The sequence below is a fragment of the Megalopta genalis genome, chromosome 4, assembly GCF_051020955.1.
Source record: "Megalopta genalis isolate 19385.01 chromosome 4, iyMegGena1_principal, whole genome shotgun sequence".
NCBI lineage: Eukaryota > Metazoa > Arthropoda > Insecta > Hymenoptera > Halictidae > Megalopta > Megalopta genalis.
Genome location: NC_135016.1, coordinates 18,117,786 through 18,133,640, shown reverse-complemented (window position 1 = coordinate 18,133,640; position 15,855 = coordinate 18,117,786). Strand labels below are relative to the sequence as shown.

The 15,855-nt window shown below is 41.9% G+C and overlaps 2 protein-coding genes across 4 annotated transcripts; one reads left to right on the top strand and one right to left on the bottom strand.

The window, feature by feature from the left end:
• Positions 1–1,188: 1,188 nt before the first annotated feature.
• Pop2 (CCR4-NOT transcription complex subunit Pop2) lies at positions 1,189–4,960 on the bottom strand. Of its 3 annotated transcripts, none has more exons than XM_033473197.2 (7): positions 4,757–4,960; positions 4,255–4,349; positions 3,301–3,486; positions 3,058–3,217; positions 2,695–2,971; positions 2,475–2,615; positions 1,189–2,387 (listed from the first exon to the last, which is right to left on the bottom strand). In XM_033473197.2, exons 2-7 carry the CDS (start codon positions 4,268–4,270, stop codon positions 2,259–2,261), a joined length of 909 nt encoding a protein of 302 aa, XP_033329088.1. In that variant the 5' UTR covers positions 4,271–4,349; positions 4,757–4,960; the 3' UTR covers positions 1,189–2,258. The 3 variants fall into 3 exon arrangements, with proteins under 3 accessions (XP_033329088.1, XP_033329089.1, XP_076376864.1); XM_033473198.2 differs by lacking the exon at positions 4,757–4,960 and adding an exon at positions 4,428–4,711; XM_076520749.1 differs by lacking the exon at positions 4,757–4,960 and adding an exon at positions 3,771–3,983.
• A 1,258-nt stretch (positions 4,961–6,218) lies between these two features.
• Positions 6,219–7,925, top strand: LOC143259283 (inducible serine protease inhibitor 2-like). The gene is made up of 2 exons (XM_076520750.1): positions 6,219–6,563; positions 7,561–7,925. The coding sequence occupies exons 1-2, from the start codon at positions 6,419–6,421 to the stop codon at positions 7,719–7,721; spliced, it is 306 nt and encodes a 101-aa protein (XP_076376865.1). The 5' UTR covers positions 6,219–6,418; the 3' UTR covers positions 7,722–7,925.
• Positions 7,926–15,855: the final 7,930 nt, after the last annotated feature.

The window sequence follows — 15,855 nt, the reverse complement described above, 5'->3', positions numbered from 1 at the left end:
GTTTATCTCTTTACTACAGGTGGATAAGCTAACATGGAGACTGAAACGAACGAAATCGACGAAGGGACGGTGGCCTACTTTTACAAAGGGCGTCGTGGGTCGACGCCCTTTAGACAGCCGCGGGTGCTCGAATCGGCACGTTGCATTCATTGTTATGATCGTGGTTCGGATTTCTAGCTTGCGATTCATATTAAATATTTCGCGCGCAACATCGTGATCAGCGACGATTTATTACTCGATTGTAGTTAAGTAAGAAAGAACAGTCCTCGGCGACGGTGATCCGTGAATCATCCGGTGCGACCTAATCTACAGGGTGTCCCAAAAATGTCTCGCAATACGGAAATGGCGAGTTCCTCGGATCATTTGAAGCAACTTTTTCCTTTGCAAGAATGTTCTCCGAGGCACCGTTAACGAGTTATTAACGAAAAACAGTGGCCAATAAGAATCGAGCACGGCTGACGCGAGGCGGCCCGGCCAACCAGCGCGCGAAGCCCAGTTCCGCTCATTGGCTCGGTCGCCTCTCATTGGTTACCGTTTTTCGTTAATAACTCGTTAACGGTGCCTCGGAGAACATTTTTGTAAAGGAAGAAGTTGCTTCGAATGACCTGTGGAACCCGCCACTTTCGGATTGCGAGACATTTTTGGGGCACTCTGTATATTAAAACGAATCCTGATTTTCCTATCTCGGACCAGACATACTCAGTTTTACATTTCCAATCGATCATTTTTGGGAGCATCCAAAGGATTCGTTTCTTAGAGATGCGAATCTTTCCACCGATTTTTAAACCGATTATTAATAATCTGTGCTGATATGCTAATTCTAAATCTCACCTCCCATTCTTCAATGCGATTCAAATAAATCGTTCCCTGGTTACAAATTTAATAACGTCGAATTAATAACGTTGTACCTGCGTGCATGTATTTAGCGCATGGTCCACCTTGTTCCGACGAATCTGATTCAACGTCGACGCTTACTTACCTGAATATTGTAGATTTTCTTTCATGTACTTATGATATGAATCGGTAAAATTGCTCTGTTGCAGTTGGAAGTGCGAATCAAACAAAGCGGAATGCAGTGATTTTTATGAGAAACCTCGACGACGGAGCTCCGCGTACAGTGCGACCTGATCAATTTGGAGCATGATGGAGCATTCCACAGATCGTACCTGGCAGCAATGACGGACAAAGTTTCGGTTTGAGTAAATTGTTTATTGTATTTCTGGAACGTTGTGTTATTTACAAAAGAAATGCGGTTTGCGTGATTGCGTTCAGGGCGCAGCAAAAGGCTGCCTTTGCCGTCAGCCTGATGGATAATGCTCGTTACAATAAAACGTACGTATTATGTATAGGTGGGAGGGGGGGAGCCACGCCGTGGAAAATAATTTTAGCAGCTATGCCCGACTATATTTAGTCTTCTATGGAGATAACGGAATCGTTCGAGTGGGGCATTCGATCGTAGAGAAACTGATAGGATGATTATGGTCTTGTTCTGCGACGGGTTCGATATCTTGTTCGCTAGGTCTAAGGCTGGCGAGAAGCGTAATTTCGACGGATATTTATTAAAATGCTAAATATATAAGAAACCGTTCGGGCTTAAGATTTACTGATCTATAAATGCACTGTATGATAAATGTACATATGAACACTGATAGATGTACCGGGACAATGCAACCTTGAATTTTCTTCCTCCAGCCACTCTTCTTCTAATGCTCTTGGCGATCCTCTCTCTATCTCGTCGTTTTTTAGAGATTTTCTTTTGTTTTGAAAAGTCTTAAAATTAGTATTTTTCCACGCTTGCATTTTTTTTTTCTTTGCTTTGTACTGCGATCTTATATTTCTTTGTTCTTTTTCTTCTTTTTTTTTATACCAATATTGTCACAAATGTTTGTAAAGAAACTATCTTACATATTTCACGTTGCACATTATCGTAAATAGTTTTATTTAATTAGCATGTATCACAGAAGAAACCTACGAAAGACTTAAAAATTCGAGGATATATAAAAAAAAAAATGCACGAATACGAAAAAAATTCTCCTGTAGCTCTCGTTTCTGTTCTTTTTTGTTTTGTTTTTTTCTTTTCTTTTCATCGATCAGCGACGACTGTGATCTACAACAGTGATTCCGTTATGTCGTGGATATAAACCATACGCTTGATCATTAAGTGAAACATTATTTATAACATTTTATTTGTAATGAAATAATCTGATCCGACTGAGGCGTGATAGTTCGTTTTGTTTTTTTTTCTTTTTCCGTTAACATTACGAAGACGAAGAGTTATCTCCATTACTGTCTAGATATCCTCCCGAACCGTTCACAACAAATGATGTTCCCAATCCGTATAAATGACCACAATATTTCGCATCGTCAATGTTGTCCTCGAAGAACATCTGAAACATAAATATTTACGGTTCAGCGCGTGGAAACGACGTTACGTAACGCGGTTCTATCGTTCACCGAAGGTTTCTCTCGCTTACCTCTCGCATTTTAAAGAAAACCATTCCTGTGAGTAACGAATCAGATCCAGCTTGATGTTGCGGACCCACTCTTTGTATTTCAAGTTGCTCTGCAACCTCTTGAAGTCCTCCTTTCAGATTTTTGCAAGATTTCATTAAGTACTGAGTGCAAACATTATTCTCATTAGTATTACGAAACAGCGTTCTCTCCGTTACAAGACGATCAACAATCGGAGCTTACTTTTACATCGTATATCGTTGGAAAATATATCCTAAGGAGCTCAAAGAATTCACTTTCTTCTTGCGGTAAATGTTGGTATGTAAGAAGCTTCAGTAGGTAACCGAAATCATAGCCAGAATGAAACGATAGCCATTTTATGTCATCGACAAGGACAATTCCCGATGTCATTAATAGTTCAGCGAAATCTAGTGGATCTATACCCTCCTCCTCGTGTTTTTTGAATTGAATACCACTGTTTTGTAGCATGTCTATACTGTCCTGTGCATACATGTCCTCCCTAGAACAAATGTTATATCAATCTTTTCATCCCCTGTTAGAATTTACTTTGTTAGAAATGCTCCGTATCAATCGTTCAAAGCTTACTGTAAATTAAATTTGAAATTAAACTGCCACGTCGTATAACTACCCCCAGGTGTATTCCCCGATTCATCGAGAAACGTAAGACCCAATTGTATTATCCGCAAGAGGTCTACATTACACCGTAACAATTGGTACTGAAAATCGGCACTAGTTCTGAATTCACCTGGAAAATAAAAAATACACTTTGTAAGCTATGATTTTAGTCGAGGAGAAGATATTTGAAAATTAAAAGAATTGTAATCGTACCAATAGGTCTAGCTACTACTCCAGGAAATTCAGTATCCATAGCGATGTACTGATATTGTTGTACGACTTGCCGAATTGTTCGGAACTCTTCTTCCAGATTGTGGCCCCATACATCTCGGATCCCACATTCTTCATTACTGGGCATAGTCGCCCCACCCTTCTGCTGCCCTATAGGGTTGTTTCCTCCTAAAAAATTAATTGCTGGTCAATGTCGTTCCATACGCGGTAACAATATTATTTAGAGTCTCTTATTAGTTTTGCTATATGTAGTTGATCTTGCGAAACAAAGATGTGCGGATATCTAGCAATTACAAAGACAGTATTTATTTAAAAGTGTTCTAAGTTCGATATTTTGCCATCTACGTTTTAAATCTAGCTATAAATCGTGCTGAGTATTATTTAATTGCAATGATGTATGAAATTAATTATCATCTTACAGAGCCTATAGAAAATGGCTCATACAACTGCACCTTCGAAAATCTGTGCACTCTTCTGAAACTCTTTGAAAGTGGACACCTTTTCTTGCAGCAACAGGGATTGTATATTTCTTAAGAACTTCATCGCATACTTTAATTCTACTATTCTTAAAGCGAACTTCAATTATGTTGCTCTTCTGTACAGATAGCTCGTGTAATTTCGTCCACACGAATCCGAAGTATCTATTCTATTGTGCCTCGCAATTCCTGTAATAACGTATGTGCCATGTTTTTGTTATTCGAGAATATGTTTTTCTATTTCATCTTCAGTATTCTTCCTACAACTGAAGCATTATTCGACTTGATTAAATTAGAGGTCAGAGCGTATTCCTTAAAATTTAATCCTTCGTAAACTCTTACGTCCTCCGTCGACACAAGTTGCAAGCTAACTATGCGTTGTAACGGCTCGTACGACAAATGGTAACAGAAGTGAAGAAGACAGTAATACATATGTATTTATGAGAAGTTTCATACGCACCGGTAGCTGAGGGCATAAGGTTAGATATTCCTGTCGTCACCGGGGCTATTTTTATGTTTGATTCCCACCGTCACAGCTTTACCCTCTTCATATCACTGTAGACATATTCGCATATACGTTATCATTAGTCAAACAACTTTTATTGCATAATGCACGTACACAACATTACTGACATAATTTGTACATGCTGTGTACACGTCGATTCGACGGGCAGCTTACTAATTTAACTCCAACAGTTGCCAAATAAACACTACAATTTGAAGGTTAGGACTCCGTGCAAACAGGTATCACTTGTCATAGCGTATATACGATAAGCGGAATTTAACGAACGTAAAGTTAACATGAAACACGATCGGCCGGTGTTATTGAACGAGCAGGGACCGTTCTGCCGGGCTTTTAACATCGAAATGAGACCGTTCGTTCGGGAAATAGGTTATGTACTTCGGATAAACAAAAACGATTTGTTCACGTGAATATGAAAGAAATGAGTGTCGTGGTGTACCTCTCTGTGTGCTCGTTTTTCCGCACGATGTTTTACAATGTATCACGAGAAACACTGGTTTCTAAAACACTTATCGCGCTTTTAAATCTTCTGTCACTACACGAACAGGTTAAACGAGTTTCCAAACTCAACGCAACGATTCCCTCTATCAGAGAGGATACCCTCTATATAACACCTAAAGTTAGGGCGCCAAAATCGCTAGAGTGGTTTTCTTTATAGTCCGTGGCGTTGCCAAGATGTTCGTTCGGAAATCGACTCCTGGAAAATTGCAGAGGGCGCGCCCGGTATTGTCCTAAATCAATTATCATCCGAGTCGAGCGTCGAACTCGTCGTTTTCGAAGGTTCCCAATGTTGCCGGTCTAACGATTCGAAGCGCGGTGCGCCAAATTTGACCGCTCAATTATAAAAGTCTGCGCCTTTGTACTTTGAGTGAGCAATTATCAATCGCTATCGATGAGAGTGTTCAAATTAGAGATGGTTTTTAATCATCTAATCGTAATTTATCTATCTGCTGATACACGATAGAATGCTCGCTGTTGCAAAAACAGTTGCGATTGTTTCGAATAATATTTGTTGACGAAACGAATGGAAAGTTTATGCAATTTTCACTTGGGAATCGTTGTAAATATATATTTGCTGACAAATATATTTAATTTATTTATATATATATATATATATATATTAAATTAATAAAATAATAAATTATAATAAATTATAATATTATAATTATAATATTAAAAATAATATAATAATACAATAAATAATATAATATAATATTATAATAAATTATATATATTAAATTTATTTATATGTATGTTATAACAAAATATACAGTTTTCGAGTCGTTTGTACAGACTCTGGATTTTATTATTGCATAATTGAGTGGTATCCGAAACAGTAAAAACGTTAAAAAAAAATATAATAAAACGTTAAAAGAATAAAATTTCAGAATACCTCCAAGCCCTGTTTCTTTCAGAATTTTATTTTATGTAAATTTCGTGTGAAATCGATTAACGTACGGTTAAGATACGAATTGATTAAGATACAAATGAACTTTCGATTTCCGAAGTGTTGTTTGTCGTCGATTATCATCATACAACAAGATCGGCCAGATTCGATCAGCAAGATTCGTGATTTCAACGCTTCCAGATGACTCAATCGAACGACAAAATTCATTTACTATATTTTCGCTAGCACACATACATACATACACAATATACACATGGCTGCACGGAGTTCAATGGCAAAATTTCCTGCCAGCGATGGATGTGTTTATATTTTATCATGTCAAACGTCTGACATGCAATTCATTGTTAGCAACGACGAACTACTATTTCATCGTTTTGTGAAAGCCAGCAGTTTCTTTGTATTAGTGGGACAGATAAAAAAATAGCTTATCTGCTGACTCAATGTCATTAAACGCCACGGTCATAGCGTTCCACGTATATAATCAGTGGCAAAAGTTTCACGTGGCGATCGCAATACCATCAAACGGTCTCTCACGGTTGATCGTGGTGTCGTTTGTCGTTTGTGCTCGGTTCTGTTTCGATTTAATCGGTTCGGAGAGCAAATATCGGCCAGAGATAATGGTATTAAAGTTCTCTATCGTTCGTTCATCTTCGTGAAGATTGCTTATCGTAACGTGGGGGGATACACGTATAAATGCGAAGGAACGGCTTGTGCCAGTGTATAGTTGACCAAGTTGCAATACAAAGAACGCGTTGCAAAATGAACGGAAAAATCGTCGCTTTCTTCTTTATTGTTGTCTGCTGCGCGGCGTTGCAAGCCTCCGCCAACATTGGACCACGTATGTAGCTTCATTGTCTCGGGTCGATCGACATATTGAAATAATTGCATTTTTTGAAATTGACTGTCCTTAGTTCGTTAAGAATAACACGATTTCTAACAGTGAATTGGTAGATTATTATTAGTAGACCGCGGATTCTTATGCAAAATAAAAACTGTCCGCGTTAATTGCAAATTGCAGGGACTGTATATATATATATATATATTCTATTTTTTTTTTAAATAATTTTAACGAGGAGAATTTGACAGTATCATGTTTGTTGTGTTTTATGTATTATGTTTAACAGTATTTAACAGTATTGGAATTATCCATTCTCGCAACTATTTATTATTAGACTGGTCAATGGTGCATCGAGCTTCATTTTATCTCTAAACCTTTCGTGGCGATCAAAATGACCTGTTATATTATATTTTTTATTTAAAAATCGTTGGTATTATAGAGACGTTTTCGTAGGAAAATATTAAATATATTTCTAATGTCACAATTGCACGTTATGAAAAAAGGCAAGAAGTTCAATTATATATGATATAATACGGTATAATAATACAATATAATACAATATAATACAATACAATATAATACTATACAATACAACACAATATAATACAATACAATACAATTCAATATAATATATATATATATATATATATATATATATATATATATGATATATAATAATAAAATACTTGTAAAGCATTAAAGATCATTGCGCATAGAAGTAGCAAATCTCCGTTAAAATCACTATAAAAAAGCTCACTAACAAATTTTCTTTAGCGAAATTAGCAGTGTAATATTTTTCGGGTTGCGAGCACGGCCTTCGACAGTGAATTGTCGCCGATACATAGATTATAGCAGAACGACATTTTAGCATAGCGAGCGAACAAATCTATCAAACAAAATACAATTTCGCGTCCGTCTGCAATAATCCCGCCGATTATTCGATCGTCACCGTTTTTCTCCCGTATTCTTGCAATAACGATCACGAATTCATTTGCAGAATGTCTTCTGCCGTTGGAGCGTGGTCCCTGCAGAGCGCACATACTGAGGTACGGCTACAACCCCGAAACGCATCGCTGTGAGCAGTTCGTCTACGGAGGATGCAACGCGAACCAGAACAATTACGCGAGCATCGACATGTGCCGAATGTACTGCGCGTGAAACCGAGCGAACTCTGCATCAGAGTTCGCTTAAACGAACGCTACACGTAACTAAATTCTTGGAGCATTTTGCCGTCGTGCATCGCGCGCGTGCAACAAGCGCCCGCGGTGCACGCGGCGCGTGCGACGAGAGGAAACTACCGTAGCACTCCGCTGCTACGATCGATTGTTGAAATAAAAACCGTATCGGATGTTGCAATAACAATTTTGTTTTCCCTCCAAGCTCCAGATACGAATCGACCTGTATATCTTATTGTTCGGATTTCCAAACGTTTACGTCAGGCGACGTCGGAACGACGCCGATGACCGTCGCGATAGCCGAACGCGGTTGGTTAAGGAAAACATCGATTAGGCTGGATAAAGAGCCTACGATTAGTATCGATCGCTGTAATGCCCAAGGGATCGCAGCGAACGTGTTATTATAGCACAGGGTAGCTGGGATCAACGGATTATCAATTAGGTGAAATGTGTGTCAAGGGCTCGTTGAAAGCGATTTCGATTTAATCCTGCAACTTTGCTCTTCGTTATCTCTGTGATTACAGTAATGTCTCCCTAACTGACGCTTAGATTAGATTAAAATTGTCCACAAAAATGGACAATTTTCCGGAACGTTTTTAGAGTTACCGATCGTCAAGAGCTATAAAAACGAGCCGCAGGGCTCGAATAATGGTAATCTCCTCGTCCCAAATTGTCCATTTTCGTGCGCATTCTGATCGTCAATTAGGGAGACATCACTGTAGTTTCTCGAATTCATCTCTCTTATCAAAGATATACCTGTACAACAATCTTATGCTATCACTGGTCCAATCGATTTGTTATTACAATAACAGAATTTCGTTTTCTCATCAACCTCGTAAATAAAGCAAATTGATAATTATAGCGAACAGTAATTATTAATAGCGAACATCGTTAGATTACACAAGTTGCTACAAGTTCGCTGTGTAAATTATTTTCTGCAGAATTTCTTGGTAGCCCAACACTGTTCGAATAATTATGAGCAGCACCGTGTCCCCTAATTCGGGAATCAAGTAGGACGTGAACCGCGAACAGGGGTGGACAAGCAGGATAAATTGCGCCGTTGCCAAAATCGGTTCCTGTGGTCAAGGTACAGACGTTGGCTTGACACGCCGGCCGCAAGGATGCTTTCTCTCGGCCCTTGTTTAACCAGTGGACCAGCTGATCCACGTAACTAGCTCGTTATCTAATGACGTTAATAAATATAAAACTGCCTCGAATATAACGTTCGAATGTTCGAATGCGTAATAATATGCATAATTAAAAACGAGCCGCAAGGCTCGAGTAATCGTGTCTCTTCTTCCCAAATTGTCCATTTCTGTTTACCTGTCGAGTGACAATTGGAGAGTATTTAGGATATACACTACAAGAAAGTTGAATGATTTGACGTGTTCCTCGCAGTATACTAAATTCTCCCCAATTGACCCTCTTATTACAGTAATTTCTCCCTAATTCGCGCTCAGATTGCGCACAAAAGTCGACATTTTGGGAAGAGGAGAGACGATTCTCGCCTTGTACCTCGTTTTCATGGTCGTCGACAATCGATGACGATAAAAGCGAGCTGCAAAACTCGAATAATCGAGTCTCTTCTTCCCAAATTGTCCATTTCTGTTTACCTGTCGAGTGACAATTGGAGAGTATTTAGGATATACACTACAAGAAAGTTGAATGATTTGACGTGTTCCTCGCAGTATACTAAATTCCCCCTAATTAACCCTCTTATTACAGTAATTTCTCCCTAATTCGCGCTCAGATTGCGCACAAAAGTCGACAATTTGAGAAGAGGAGACACTCACACACACATTCTCGCCTTGTACCTCGTTTTCATAGTCGTCGACAATCAGTGACTATAAATCTATATCTTCTTCCCAAATTGTCCATTTCTGTTTACATGTCGAGTGACAATTGGAGAGTATTTAGGATATACACTACAAGAAAGTTGAATGATTTGACGTGTTCCTCGCAGTACACTAAATTCTCCCTAATTGACCCTCTTATTACAGTAATTTCTCCCTAATTTGCGCTCAGATTGCGCACAAAAGTCGACAATTTGGGAAGAGGAGGCACTCACACACACATTCTCGCCTTGTACCTCGTTTTCATAGTCGTCGACAATCAGTGACTATAAATCTATATCTTCTTCCCAAATTGTCCATTTCTGTTTACATGTCGAGTGACAATTGGAGAGTATTTAGGATATACACTACAAGAAAGTTGAATGATTAGATCTGTTCCTCGCAGTACACTAAGTTCTCCCTAATTGACCCTCTTATTACAGTAATTTCTCCCTAATTCGCGCTCAGATTGCGCACAAAAGTCGACGATTTGGGAAGAGGAGACACTCGCACACTCATTCTCGCCTTGTACCTCGTTTCAATTTCGTTCTGTCGAACGTGTGCCACGTAACCCAATAGATGACTCACTAAATATCTAAATAATCACCGAGTATTGCGACATGTACCGGCAGCTTACGATTAACATGCGGCAGATAACGGCGAGTTCCGGAAATCGTTGCTCGAAATACATTATACATAAACCGTCGATATTACAACGACCGTAGATACATTTAAAGAAGCAAGCAGAAACCTACGCTGAATAATATAAAGGGTGTCCCACAATTATGGTACTTCCGGGAAATGAGAGATTCCTGAGGTGATTCGAAGCAACTTTCTCCTTTACAAAAATGTTCTCCGAGGCATCGTCCACGAGTTATTGACGAAAAACATTGACCAATGAGGAGCGAGCTCGCCTAGTGTTAGGCAGCAGAGCCGATCAGCGGAACTGGGCTTCGACCGGTCGTTGGCTCGGCCGCCGCGCGACAGCTGATCTCGCGTCTCATTGGTCAGTGCGTTTTTCGTCAATAACTCGTCAACGACGCGTCGGAGAAAATTTTCGCCAAGGAAAAAGTTGCTTCAAATCACCTCGGGAACCCTTCACTTCCCAAAACTACCATAATTTTTGAACACCTTGTATATTTCCCGGAAGAAAGTGCTCTAGCACCGCGAACATTCCGGCAGTTTAATTAGTCACCGGAATCCGAAATCGAATTCGACGGAGCGACGGAACGCAGACGCTCGACTTTCACGCGTTATCCGCGGCAGGCGGCCGTTCTCGGGCGACCGGTAGCATACATACTGCGTATACAAAAATAGCCGATAATGTATGAAATTATCGAGGGTCTTCGTACACGGCGGGACGCTAATTGTCAGAATCCAGTCGCCGTGCTCGCAGGAAGTTTCTCGAAAGCCGCGGAGGGATCGGCGCCGCGGTATGCGTTCCCGGATTCGTCTCGCGGATAAAAATCCTCCTCCGCCGTGTTTACGCGCACGCGGAGTTTCCGCGATCACGTTCCCGCGATCATATTTGTGAGTGACAGGTCTCGGGAACGATCGATCCCCGGCGTTCCGCAAGTCGAACGACGGAAAGAAAGTCTTCGACCCGGAGCGTACGCGCGCGCTCGCGCGCACGGTAATTACGCGTGTTCTGTTTGTTGAACTGGAACCGTACGTGTCGCCCGGTGATCTCGCGTTCCACTCATGCTTAAAATTATCCAATTTCTCTATTATCGTAGATAGGACGTGCATACGTGCGTGCGTGCACGGGAACGCTTATTACGGGCCACACCTCGCGACCGGCAAATATTTTAACGATCCCGCCGGCCGGCTCTCTCGGACTGTCCACTTAGGGCCGGATAATAGTGATCGTGCATCATTCGTTTCGTTCGCCTTCTTTTGCGTACACGCATCGCCCCGTACACGTTGTTCCATTCGTCCGGCGGTCTAACGGGCCGGTATCAATCTCGGGCCGCTTAGCGCGGTTTCGCGTTGACAACGGAACACGCTGTCCGGCCGCCTGGAATTTCGCGCAGAAACGGGACTGCGCCTCTCGTTGGATCGCGACGCTTAGCGGAAATGTAGGTAGCGCCTAATACGGAACACCGCGAATCTCGTCGAAGATGAACTCTTACAGATGATCACGCGTGTGTGTGTGTGTGTGTGCGTTTGTGTAGGATGGGGGAGGGGGGTGGAATAATTGCGAACGCCTGAGCAAGAATTCGAATAAAACGAAAGCTGAGCGGCGGAGAACCGGTTGATTTATTGTTTATAATTATAGTTAAAATTCTCAAATGGAATGTATTTTTTTTTTTACAGGAAAAAAGCAAAAGCTTCGGTGATTATCCGACTGCTCGGGGGATAATCAAGAACACCGTATGGGGTAATCTCGAACAAGTTGATAATCGAGTCTATTTATCGCGGAACTCGCACAGAGAACGCCTCTCGGATGTGCGTTTCCTCCGTCATTGAAATAGCTGCGCTCGCGGTTGCCCTGTGTTCACGATTAACCCACTGCCCCCTGCGTTATGAATATTTGGGGGGCAAAGGATTTTAGAAAATAATATAATTATAATATAATAGTAATATAAATTATAATATATAATATGAATTTATAATATAAAAATTAATAACACATAAATTACAATATAATATAAATTATAATATAAATTGCAATATAATGTAAATTATAATATATAATATAAATTTATAATATAAATTAAAATATAATATAATTACAATATAATTACAACAGAAATATTACTGCATCTGAAATTAAGCAAAATTGGTACATTTTTATTTCCACCAAATTCGCATAATACAAAAGCATAAAAAAGTAATAACAATTCAATTGAATTTTATATCATAGCATGGAACTCGAATAGTCCTACCGTGCCCCATGGATTCACGCGCGCGGGCAGCTATCGCATTACTTCGATGCACGCAGCATGCGTTTTTCGTGCACCAAAAAAATATCACATTCCTAATCCCACCTTGCCGCAAATAGTTAACGGGTTGCTCGACAGCAGCAACGCCTTCATCGCGATCCACCGAATTATTTTGGCGCAGCCATATCAACGCCTAGGGTCGTTCGCTCGGTCTCCTGGCAAGGGGGTTCCGTTCGGGCAAAATTCCTCTACTTTCGTCAAGCTCCCGGAATTAGGTGTCGCCGGGCGTCGTCTAACTCCGCGCGCCGTTACATCGCCCCGAAACAAGAGCGGGACTAAAACTGCGAGGCACACCCTCGCAGCCGTCTCGCGAACGGTCCCCTCGTGGTCCCGGCTGTCAAGAGAGAAACCCCCCTAAAACCGGATGCAACGGATTCGTCGAATTAGTAACTCGGGCGATGTACGCGCAACGATCTCGAATCTTACCGAGCCGTGTCTCGTACATCCTTCGGAGTTAACCGGCACGGTTCCCGGAGAGCCGTACACGGCGAAGTCCCGCTAACGATTAGATTGAATTAGGTTGGAAGCGAGATCCATTACTGGGACGCGCGGGCTTCTCTGGCGGCGCCGTCGCCGGTATCCGGGCTCTCTTCATGCAAAGGGAAGATCGACGATACGCGGTTATTTGGAAGGCGGACGACTCACTTATCTCTCCCGGCGCGGATTTACGGGTCGGGATCGTAAAAGACGACCACCGTGTAACGCCGTGTCGCCTCCGCGACACCGGCCTCACGGACTCCTCTGCTTTTGCAACATTAACCGGCGAAGAGGCTGACGAGCGTTATCGCGGCGTGTAACGTCTCCGCCGCCGCGACGACCATTGTGTTACACGCGCGGCCGCGACCGCCCGTTCGCCGATCTTATCGGGGCCCGCGGCCCCCGGCGTTACAAGTGTAACACGTTTCGGTCATTCGTGGGTTTATCGCCGGCTCATTCGCGGTGCCGTCGGCCGCTTTGAGCTGTTTACCGTCCGTGGGAAAGTAACGGAGGAACGGGTCGACCAAGGTTTCGAGTCGGACGGACGGCGTGGATCGAGCTTTGTAGAATCGGGATGCTAAGAATTCGTTTTTTTTTTTTGGTGATCGGTACGCATGATTTTAACGCGATCGTTGCTGCGTTATTAATGTTTGGGTGGCGGGTATGGTTCAGTAGGTGCCCCGTCGCTCGTATAATTGGGTGACGCTCTTTTCTGTTTGGTTAAATATATAAAAATTTCATTTGTAACGCGAAGGTTTGTTAGAGAGAAATTATTTGAAGCCTTATGTCAGGGTTATGCCAAAGTTATGCCAAAGTCTGACAAAATTTTGACATGACTTTAGCATAATCCTGACATAACCCTGATATAATTCTGACATAACTTTGGCATAACTTTTTGTATTAACCCTGGCATAACCCTGATATAACTCTGACATAATTTTGGCATAACTTTGACATAACTTTGGCATAACCTCGGTATAACTTTGGGTGTTTAAACTACAAAAATAAAGATTTTGTGCAGGATACCGTTTTATTGTTTTTTTTATGTTAATATTAATATGAAAAGTATATTTATATTTCTCATAAAAATCATTATAATCTTACAAAAATTATATCGTGTTTGGTCTTATTTTGTCGGGAAATGTCTGGGAATTTTGCATTGGAAAATCCTGAAAAGATAAAGTTTTTACGTGGTCTAAGTTTCAGAGGACTATGGTTCGCAAAATATTTCAATTGAAAGTCTTGCGATAGGAAAGGTGCCCATCATCGAGCTACTGTAACTTCGTAAAGGACAATCAACGATAAATCCACAGGAGCTCGTCCTACAGAGTGAATCCTTTATCTTCACATGCATACTAATGTTTTTTTTTTAATTTCAGAAAAGGCGTAAAGCGATGATACGATGAAAAGAGACAGGAGCCTGAATAAAATTCTCGTACGGTTCATTGTAGCGGTGTATTCTTCCGGAGAAAGGGTTGACGGCTACGGCACACCTTGGATGTTCTCGGCACTGGAAGGGTTTGACCTGTCTCGCGATCACCAGGACGGCAGCGTGTTGCAGTTGGTAACGGTGCAATTGGAAAGCGGGCCTGACATGATTGCGTCTCAGTCAGCTGCAAAAACTTGCGCGAGTACAGGGAACTGGCGAAGCACGTGTAGCCGGTCTAACGATATACAGGGTGTTCCAGAATTATCGTTCTACCGGGAAATGAGGGATTCCTGAGGTCGTACGAAGTAACTTTCTCCTTTGCAAAAATGTTCTCCGACGCATCGTTCACGAGTTATTAACGAAAAACACTGACCAATGAGAGGCGAGCTCGGCTGGCGCGAGGCGGGCGAGCCAACGAGCGGCGTGGAAGTGGGCGGAACTGGTCCCCGCCTCGCGCCAGCTGATCTCGCCTCTCATTGGTCACTGTTTTTCGTCGATAACTCGTGAACGAAGCCGCTGATTGCATTTTCGCAAAGGAAAAAGTTGCTTCAAATAACCTCAGGAACCCCTCGCTTCCCAAAAATACCATAATTTTGGGACACCCTATATACATGGCGGTATCGACGGGATGTTAGTTTAACAGGGAAATTGCATCTACCTCTTCGTTTATCGAGGCTTCTTCGTTTATTGATTTTTTTGATTGGAAAGCGCGGTTCATCTTGATATGTGTTCTCTTTTTTTTTCATCGGGCTCTTCCGTGCGTACAGTTCTACGTTACAGCCGAGCAAATCGACTCGGTTCGACGCTGTGTTTTTTTTCCCCCCGATGTCCGCGAGGAACAGTATTTGTTCGTAGCTGGTCCGCGGTTCTATCGCATTTTACTTTCAGATTAATCGTTTCCTTGGCGCGCGCGCACCTTTAAAATGGATACACCGTGGCAAATTCGGTCGAACGAAATCCATTTTGAAAGGACGGGGACGAAGCAAACCATCTCGGACAATCTATCCACGCCAAGAGCGGTGATTTACATACAACAAGGCACCGCAATGATTGCCTTCGGAATACATTAGCCGGCATGCTCTGGATACGAGAGGTAACCTGCAAACAAAGTGCATCCCGGAATCGACGGCACTCGGCGGTGCTTCCCGGGCCTCATCGATCGGGCATTGCGGAAATTAGGCGATCAAAACTGTTTTACATAAGAATCGCATCTTTTTTCCGCGCCGCTTATCGAATCGGGCTTTTCCGGCGAGTTCAACGACGAACCGCTGAATGCCGTGAATTACGTCCGCCCCGAAGACAAAGTGCAAGATTTTCCTTATCTGGTTGCTTCGAAACTTCGCAACTTTCCTGCTTTTCTCGGAAACCTCCACCCGAGGAGTCCTCCTCCAACTTTTAACGACATCACGATTTCGGTCAACAAATTATACCGCA